General features: G+C 47.0%; 1 protein-coding gene across 4 annotated transcripts in view; it reads left to right on the forward strand.

The window, feature by feature from the left end:
- Positions 1-10,262, forward strand: part of SERPINA3 (serpin family A member 3) — a 29,196-nt gene that overhangs the window by 9,973 nt on the left and 8,961 nt on the right. For 2 of the 4 annotated variants that reach the window (XM_055097982.1, XM_014347669.3), the window contains exons 4-5: positions 7,486-7,636; positions 9,608-10,258. In XM_055097982.1, coding sequence (XP_054953957.1) covers positions 7,570-7,636; positions 9,608-10,258 — 718 coding nt within the window. In that variant the 5' untranslated portion in view covers positions 7,486-7,569. Of the gene's footprint in view, positions 1-7,485; positions 7,729-9,607; positions 10,259-10,262 lie in introns of those variants that run through there. The other 2 variants (XM_008958262.3, XM_034938064.2) reach the window with 2 other exon arrangements.

A 10,262-nucleotide genomic window follows, 5' to 3' on the forward strand; every position in this document is an offset into this window, starting at 1 on the left:
TCCTCCAACTCTTAGCTCTCAGGATAACTGTAGAATATGCTAAGAATGCAGTGCCCTGAGACAAGGAGAAAATATCAGGAACAATCTGAGCTTTGTCTTCATTCCTCCTAAAACTTGTTTTCAGCCATCCAAGTGACTTCTGAGATATAAAACCCAGGGAGGGGTGTTTTTGAGGCCCCTTAGCTGTGGTGCAAAGTGAGGCACATGCAAACAAGACCCCATCTGCTGGGGCAGCTTTCCTGAGCCTTGGGGGACTGGTTCACCATGGATCCTAGGCGTCTGTTGATTCTTGCTGCCTATATCTGTAATGAAGTTGGTTTGCGTGGCTTGCATAGTATTCTGTCACATCAAACTCATACTCTAGCAACTGGGTTTGTGTAAAACCTCCTCCCACATCCAGGAAATTAAGCAGAAATTAGCAAGATGCTTAGAGTCCTCTCTGAGGAGTGAGGCAGGTGCACAGTGTTGGGGACATGTTGGGAGTCCTCCCCCCAGATTGATAACCATTGCGTGGGACTCTGCTTCCCAGAGAGAAGAAAGAGAAGATTTCAATCAGGAAGGGGCTCCCTGCAATTTCAAGTAGGGCAGGATGGAGTTGAGAGGTGGGATGGAAGCAACGAAATTAACTTGCATTTCAAACCTCTGGGGGCAATGCATAGGCTTGAAGCTATAATGTGAGCCTGAGCTAAAACAGTAAGGGTGTTTATTCAGTATTCTGGACTCCATATGTATCTGATCACTTCAGAGCTGCTTAAGGAGATTGTCCAGGGGTCGGCTAACTAGACCTACTGGCCAAACCCAGGCCCAAAACAGATAGCTTTTATATATTTCACAAGCTAAGCTTCATACATTTTTAAAAGATTATGAGGAAGAAGGAAGAAAAGGAGAAAGACAAAGAGGAGTGGGGGGAGAAGAGGAGACAGAGATCATATGCGACCATCAAAGTCTAAAGCACTTACTATTTGGCCCATTACAGAAAAAAGTTTGCGGACCCCTGGAATGTAGGCCCTGCTCCCTTCCATTAAGGCCACTGTCCCAAAACTGCAGAGACAGTGTCACCCTGAGAGTGGGAGCATTATTTGTTTTGCTTGTTGCTGGATGCCCAGTGCCTAGGATCATGCCTGGCACATAAAATCACTCTGTAAATATTTGTGGAATAAAGGAAAAAATAAATGAATGAACAATGTATAGAAAAGCACTTGGTAACCTATAAAGTCCAAGTATAGGACAAATAAAAATACACACTTTATTTATTTATTTTAATTTTTTTTTTGAGATGGACTCTTGCTCTGTTGCCCAGCCTGGAGTACAGTGGTACGATCTCAGCCCACTGCCACCTCTGCCTCTTGGGTTCAAGAGATTCTCCTGCCTCAGCCTCCTGAGTAGCTGGGACTACAGGCATGTGCCATCATGCCTGGCTAATTTTTTTGTATTTTTATTAGAGATGGGGTTTTGCCATGTTGGCTGGGCTGGTCTTGAAGCCCTGACCTCAGGTGATCCACCTGCCTTGGCCTCCCGAAGTGCTGGGATTACAGGCATGAGCCACTGTGCCCGGCCTACATACTATTTTAAATCCACTGCACCTGTTCTTATTCTGGAGTGGATGCTGAACTCTGCCCTTGGACAAGGCCCTCAGTGTGTTCTGGGAGAGCCTGGCTTGAAGCCACATTATGCAGAGGCAGGGCAGATCCCAACCCAGGGAGCTGGAGACAGAGGAAATCTAAAGGCAGGAACCTCCTACAGAGGTTGCTCTTCTGCTTAGCCTAAGAAGCAGAGCTTCTCAGGCTTTCTGGTGAACACAGATCACCTGGGGTTATTATTAGTATCCAAATTCTAAATTAGCATGCCTGGGCTGGGCCCCAAGAATTAGCATTTCTAACAAGCTCCTCTGTGTTGCTGCAGCTACTGGTCCCTGAATCACACTTGCTGTACAGCAAGGATGTCAAAGCTCTCTTCCTCAAAGGCAGGAGCATCTCCTCAGACCCTAGTATCCTCCTCATTTCCTCTTTGCTTCCTTTTGTGGGGTTCCAAAAAACAGTAGGAGTGCCCTGGATTCTGACGAGAGAACATTCTCAAGGGATTGCTGACTTGGGAGGCAAACAGGCTCCAGTGATCCTGCAGCCCACGGGCTGGTGGGGAGATGACCCACAGGGGGCTGTTCCAAAAAGGAAGAGCAGTGGGCCTGGAAGAGTATGATTTGGCCTTAGTGTTGCTTCACTTTTCTGTCTTAATTGCCCTGTGGTTTCATCTGGTCATGGGAGTCCACGATGACACATGCCATCCTTGTATGAATGGTGCTTGCAGAACCGAAGGAAGGGCCTGTACCGATGCCTGGGGAAAAGCAGACCAATGAAGACTTGTAAGAGCCCAGAAAAGAGGCTGGGAGAAGGTCAGGAATGGGGTAAATGTGGCCTTGGGGCATCCGCCTGGAGCTCCAGGTGACCAGTGGCACCCAGAACAATTCTTGACCCTCTGCAGGTCCTCCAAAGCATCCTCAGTAGGACCTGCAGAAGGTCAAAAATTTTCTGCTTTCACATTGGATGGAGGTTAAGACTAAGTCAGCTCAACTGTAAAGAAAATGATGCTCTTCCCTTTGAAAACTGGTACAAGACAAGGATGTCCTCTCTCACCACTCCTATTCAACATAGTATTGGAAGTTCTGGCAGGGCAATCAGGCAAGAGAAAGAAATAAAGTGTATTCAATTAGGAAAAGAGGAAGTCAAGTCTCTATTTGCAGATGACATGATTGTATATTTAGAAATCCCCATTGTCTCAGCCCAAAATCTCCTTAAGCCAATAAGCAACTTCATCAAAATCTTAGGATACAAAATCAATGTGCAAAAATCACAAGCATTCCTATACAATAACAGACAAACAGAGAGCCAAATCATGAGTGAGCTCCCATTCACAATTGCTACAAAGAGAATAAAATACCTAGGAATCCAACTTACAAGGGGTGTGAAGGACCTCTTCAAGGAGAACTACAAACCACTACTCAACGAAATAAAAGAGGACACAAACAAATGGAAGAACATTCCATGCTCATGGATAATAAGAATCAATATCGTGAAAATGGCCATACTGCCCAAAGTAATTTATAGATGCAATGCTATCTCCATCAAGCTACCACTGACTTTCTTCACAGAATTGTAAAAAACTACTTTAAAGTTCATATGGAACCAAAAAAGAGTCTGCATAGCCAAGACAATCTTAAGCCAAAAGAACCAGGCTGGAGGCATCATGCTACCTGACTTCAAACTATATTACAAGGCTACAGTAACCAAAACAGTATGGTACCGGTACCAAAACAGATACATAGAACAATGGAACAGAACAGAGGCCTCAGAAATAGCACCACACATCTACAACAATTTGATCTTTGACAAACCTGACAAAAACAAGCAATGGGAAAAGGATTCCCTAATTAATAAATGGTGCTGGGAAAACTGGCTAGCCATATGTAGAAAGCTGAAGCTGGATCCCTTCCTTACACCTTATACAAAAATTAACTCAAGATGGATTAAAGACTTAAATGTAAGACGTAAAGCCATAAAAACCCTAGAAGAAAACTTAGGCAATACCATTCAGGACATAGGCATAGGCAAAGACTTCATGACTAAAACACCAAAAGCAATGGCAACAAAAGCCAAAATTGACAAATGGGATCTAATTAAACTAAAGAGCTTCTGCACAGCAAAAGAAACTATCATCAGAGTGAACAGGTAACCTACAGAATGGGAGAAAATTTTTGCAATCTATCCATCTGACAAAGGGCTAATATCCAGAATCTACAAGGAACTTAAGCAAATTTACAAAAAAAAAAACAAACAATCCCATCAAAAAGTGGGCGAAGGATATGAACAGACACTTCTCAAAAGAAGACATTTATGCAGCCAACAGACATATGAAAAAATGCTCATCATCACTGGTCCTTAGAGAAATGCAAATCAAAACCACAATGAGATACCATCTCATACCAGTTAGAATGGGGATCATTAAAAAGTCAGGAAACAACAGATGCTGGAGAGTATGCAGGGAAATAGAAATGCTTTTACACTGTTGGTGGGACTGTAAATTAGTTCAACCTTTGTGGAAGACAGTGTGGCGATTCCTCAAGGATCTAGAACTAGAAATACAATTTGACCCAGCAATCCCATTACTGGATATATACCCAAAGGATTATAAATCATGTTACTATAAAGACACATGCACATGTATGTTTATTGCGGCACCATTCACAATAGCAAAGACTTGGAACCAACCCAAATGCCCATCAATAATAGACTGGATAAAGAAAATATGGCACATATACACCATGGAATACTATGCAGCCATGAAAAAGGATGAGTTCGTGTCCTTTTCAGGGACATGGATGAAGCTGGAAACCATCATTCTCAGCAAACTAATACAGGAACAGGAAACCAACACCATATGTTCTCACTCATAAGTGGGAGCTGAACAACGAAAACATATGGACACAGGGAGAGGACTATCACACATTGGGGCCTGTTGGGGGGTTGGGGGCTGGCAGAGGGATAGCATTGGGAGAAATACCTAATGTAAATGACAAGTTGATGGGTGCAGCAAACCAATATGGCACATGTATACCTATGTAACAAACCTGCACATTGTGCACATCTACCCCACAACTTAAAGTATAATTTAAGAAAAGAAAGAAAGAAGGAAAATGATGCTCTGAGGCCGGAGAACTTGAGAACACTCAGGTAATGCTCTGAGGCAAGATGACTAGTCATCCCCAGTGTCCACTCTCTTTGTCTCTCTCATGGTAATGGAACTCTGAATTTTTAGCTGGGAGGTGGCTACCTAGAATCTTGACTGCACTACACAGCCTCCTTTGTAGCTAGGTATGGCCATGGGACAAAACTCCAGCCAACAGAACACAAGTGGGAATAACAGGCAATGTTCAAGGCATTCCTTTCAAAAGAAAGGGTGTGCCCTTCCCTTCCCCTGTGGCCCTTTCTATGGACTGGAAGGTGGACATAGCAGTGAGCCATCTTAGCCTAGACAAACAGACGTGGAGGGGCAGCTGAGCAACCAGACAGGAGGACGTGGTTTCTGACAACGTGGAGGCACCATATCAACCCACTGCCTCTAGCTGGACCTGCAGGAGAGGGAAATGAACTTCAGTCTCATTTTAGCCACTATTTATTTAGGATTCTGTGTAACTTAAACATATGTATTGGCCAGGTACAGTGGCTCACACCTGTAATTCCAGCACTTTGAGAGGCTGAGGTGGGAGGATCCCTTGAGGCCAGGATTTCAAGACTAGCCTGGACAACACAATGAAACCCTGCCTCTACAAAAAAATAAAAATTTAAAAATTAGCCAGGCATGGCGTTGTGCACCTATGGTTCCAGCTACTCAGAAGGCTGAGGCGGCAGGATATCTTGAGTCGAGGCGGCAGGATATCTTGAGTCCAGGAGTCAGAGTCTTCAGTAAGCAACGAGCAATGATTGCGCCACTACATTCCAGCCTGGGTGACAAAGCAAGTCTCTCTCTCTCTCTCTCTCTCTCTCTCTCTCTCTCTATATATATATAGATAGATAGATAGATAGATAGATATAAAATATATATAAAAATATATATAATATATTATATATGTGTATACGTATATATGTATATATATACACACACACATAGAGAGAGAGGGATATATATAAAGACACACACACACCCACACACACACACACACACATATTCAATTCTGAAACTGGGAGCCTGAAAGTCATTTAAGGAAGATGGGCCCAGACAGTTATTGGTCATCTTAGTGCCTTACAGTCAACAAATATGTAAGTCCTCTAAAGATGCCGCACTATCGCAACAGACAAACAAAAAATCTTGTCCTCGTAGAGTGTACATTTAATATCATTTCATTTCATCTTGATTACCACTCTGTCAGGGAATATTGCCTTGCATCTTAGACACGAGGAAATTAAGCTGCAGAGATTTCCCATGATTTGTTTGAAGTGAGTCAGTTGGTGAGTCAGACATCAGAGATTCAAGCCAGGTCAGCTCATGCCAGAGCTAGAACCTCGCCACTGGTCTGGTGGCCTCCAAAGCACGCCCTCTAGAGAGGCCTGTCAGGGCTATCCCGGATGGGGACTGTGACCATGAGGAATCAAGAGGAAGGATTTTTTTTTTTTGAGACAGAGTCTCGCTGTGTTGCCCAGGCTGGAATGCAGTGGCGTGATCTTGGCTCACTGCAACCTCTGCCTCCTGGGTTCAAGCGATTCTCCTGCCTCAGCCTCCCAAGTAGCTGGGTTACAGGCATGCGCCATGATGCCCTGCTAGTTTTGTTTTGTTTTGTTTTGTTTTTGTATTTTTAGTAAAGATGGGGTTTCGCCATGTTGGCCAAGCTGGTCATGGACTCCTGACCTCAGGTGGTCTGCCCACGTCAGCCTCCCAAGATGCTGGGATTACCAGCATGAGCCACTAGTCCCGGCCAGGATTTTTTTTTTTTTCTTTTTCATGAGCCAAAGAAAGACCCCAGACTAGCTAGGAGAGAGGCCCAAGGATACCTGAAGGCCGGGGAGGAGGGACAACCACTTGTTGGGGTGAACCAATCGCAGAGGCTCAGCAGGACAGAGGCCAAGGCGAGGAGGCCCCCACAGAGAAACAGAGCCTGAGGACAAGGGATTCCTCACAACACCTGTGCTCCCCGAAAGCTCCCCTCCACACCCCTCTCTAGGTGCCCTACTCTCTGGGGTCGGTGAAGGGGTGCCAAAAATGCAAACTGATCCACAGAGAAATAGAGTCCTGTATTTTAAAAATATATCTAGGTTTGTATACGGACATTCACATCACACAGACACACAGACACACATGCAGCCACACACACACACACAGAGACACCAAAGAAAAGTGCTTTAGAAATACACCAAAATGTGGCCGGGTGCGGTGGCTCATGCCTGTAATCCCAGCACTTTGGGAGGCTGAGGTGGGCAGATCACGAGGTCAGGAGTTCGAGACCAGTCCGACCAACATGGTGAAACCCTGTCTCTACGAAAAATACAAAAATTAGCCGGGCGTGGTGGTGTGTGCCTGTAGTCCCAGCTACTCGGGAGGCTGAGGCAGAAAGTTGCTTGAACCCGGGAGTCAGAGGTTGCAGTGAGCTGAGATCACGCCACTGCACTCCAGCGTGGGCAACAAAGCAAGACTGTCTCAAAATAAAAATAAAAAATAAAAAGAAATAAAAAAGAAATACACCAAAATGTTAGCTGGGGTCCTCTCTGGGTAGTAAAGTGCTGGGGGATATTTTCCAAAGTCCTTCTTTACATTCTCTGAGTTTTTCCGTGTTCTTCAATGAGTATTTAATAAGCAGATAAAAACTAATACAACAAAGGATTTTTTCTGTGTGTTTTTTTGACCTTTGGAGGAAGAGATTAGAGCTATTCCCATAACCAGGTTATTTGAGTAGATCTAACAAGCCCATATTACCAGAAATTATCATCTGGTCATTTCCAGTCCGAGAACAGAACACTTGGTTGTCCTGGCATTTCCCAAGCAGGGGGAGGAGTTCTGTGCAGGAATAAATAAGCCTCAGCATTCATGAAAATCCACTACTCCAGACAGACGGCTTTGGAATCCACCAGCTACATCCAGCTCCCTGAGGCAGGTAATCCATGATGTTTTACATCCTGGGAGCGGAGGAATCTGTTTTTCCAGGAGAGTTTTAGGCAGCAGCCTGGAGTGTGTGGAGTGTGAGGGGTAAGCAGAGGCCAGGAGGAGGTGTACTCAGGCGTTAGGGGCCAGGGGTGTGTTCTCGGCTGCCGCTGATTCCCTGTGCCTTTTTTAGAGGCATCCTCTGTGTCTGGGTTTTCACACCTGCAAAGGGTGGAGGTGCCCTGGGGCCTCTATGGTCATTTCTGCCTTGATACTTACAGATTCAGATTCGAGTCAGCTGTGCATCTGACCCTCAGGGAAGAGGTGCTGTCCCCTTGCCTGGAGCAGGGTGCAGCTCTCAGAACATGTGGCAGATGTGATTATTGCAGCAGGTCCCTCTGAGCAGAGGCCACAGGCCTCACCATGATTTCAGGGTCTCCATGGGGCTGCCTCGGGGGCTCCACTTCCCCAAAAGGACCCCTGGCCAAGTCGACAGATGGGCTGTGTCTCTGTCCAGCAACAGAAAAGACAAACTGCTGGGAAACAGCCAGCCCTCCAACTTGCCCAAACAGAAAAGACAAGCCTTTGCCCCTGAAATAATTCTGGAGAAAAATATTGTCTAACATTTATCCAGAGAAATGATTGCATCAGCCTGAGAGTGAACAGTTGAAGCAAACAAGGTGCCTCTGTCCCTGGGCTTGGCCAAAGGCATTTCCACTGGCCTCCCCTCCTTCCCCTCCTTCCCCTCCTTCCCCTCCTTCCCTTCCTTCCACTCTCTCTTCCCCTTTTCTTCTCCTCTCTCTACCTCTCTCCCCTCCCCTCCCTTCCAATCGCCTCTCTTCCCCACTCTTCTCCCCAGCACCCAAGCTGCCCCTTTTCTCTTCTGAATTCTAGGACTGAGTGGGCGGAGGCTGAAGGTGAATAATCTTGTTTGCTGCGGTCACCGGCTTGGAACTCAGCCCTTCCAGGGTCTCTTGTGCAGTAGCTCATGGCTCTTCTCTGGCTTGTAGTTTCAGGAAAGGGGTAGTATGGGAGGTGGTGACTGCTCGGTACATCTAATATGAACCAGGTGCCTTCATCATTTATCTCACCCGAGCCACTTAACAGGTTGTGCAGAGACGGAAACAGGTTCAGAGATGTACAGTCACCTGCTTGCCAGTACACAGCAATCAAAAGTGGCCAAAATAAAATCCCAGTCCAAGTCTGGGAGACTCCAAAGCCCTCTCTGCCTTCTCCCCACTAAGAGGCCCTTCCAGGCTTATGGTGGACACAGACACCACGTGGCAACCTGGCAGGGGCAGAGAAGAACATTTGCCTTTCTTTGGTCTTGCTGCCAACCATTATCAGGGCCATCGAGGCTCCAGACACTGTACCAGGGACTTTCATTTCCCTCTCTCAGTCGACCCTCACTGCCACCCAGCACCACATCGTGGAGGCCTGCGGAGGCCACACCACGTGACATCTAGAGGCTGGGAGAGTCACTGTGGCCTCTGTCTCTTCCCGGGGCTCCTTCATCCCTGGGTTCTACTTTGGTGGCAGTTGGGGGAATGGAGGAAGGGAGCCCCTGCTTTCTAATCCCCTAGGATGAGATCTGCTCACCAAGCAGGAGGAGAGGAGCAGGCATTCTGATTGGACTGAACCTCGGACCCCCCATCAGCTTACAGACCAAGGAGCCAGGCAAACCTGGCTGCCCACTGGGCTCCTTTACCTGTTTGCTGTATGATCTTGGGCAAGCCCCCTCACCGCTCTGTGCCCAGCTTTTCCACTGCAAGAAAATGGCAACAATTATGGTACTTACCTCAGAGGGTGAAATGAAGCAGAGTGATGTGTGTCGGGTGCCCCAGAGAGCACCTACCTGAGGGAGGCTCCAAAGCTAGCAAGAGGCAGCAGAACAGGGACCAGGACGCAGGCTGGGTGGAGGGCAGCGGGAGGTGGTCGGGGCTCCATCTGGCCCTCTGAGACTTAAAGGAGCTTTGCTTTTCAGAGTTGAGAATGGAGAGAATGTTACCTCTCCTGGCTCTGGGGCTCTTGGTGGCTGGGCTCTGCCCTGCTGTCCTCTGCCACCCTAACAGCCCACTTGACGAGGAGAATCCGACCCAGGAGAACCAAGACCGAGGGACACATGTGGACCTCGGATTAGCCTCCGCCAACGTGGACTTCGCTTTCAGCCTGTACAAGCAGTTAGTCCTGAAGGCCCCTGATAAGAATGTCATCTTCTCCCCACTGAGCATCTCCACCGCCTTGGCCTTCCTGTCTCTGGGGGCCCATAATACCACCCTGACAGAGATTCTCAAAGGCCTCAAGTTCAACCTCACAGAGACTTCTGAGGCAGAAATTCACCAGAGCTTCCAGCACCTCCTGCGCACCCTCAACCAGTCCAGCGACGAGCTGCAGCTGAATATGGGAAATGCCATGTTTGTCGAAGAGCAACTCAGTCTGCTGGACAGGTTCACGGAGGATGCCAAGAGGCTGTATGGCTCCGAGGCCTTTGCCACTGACTTTCAGGACTCAGCTGCAGCTAAAAAGCTCATCAACGACTACGTGAAGAATAGAACTAGGGGGAAAATCACAGATCTGATCAAGGACCTTGACTCGCAGACAATGATGGTCCTGGTGAATTACATTTTCTTTAAAGGTGA

The sequence above is a fragment of the Pan paniscus genome, chromosome 15 (assembly GCF_029289425.2).
Source record: "Pan paniscus chromosome 15, NHGRI_mPanPan1-v2.0_pri, whole genome shotgun sequence".
NCBI lineage: Eukaryota > Metazoa > Chordata > Mammalia > Primates > Hominidae > Pan > Pan paniscus.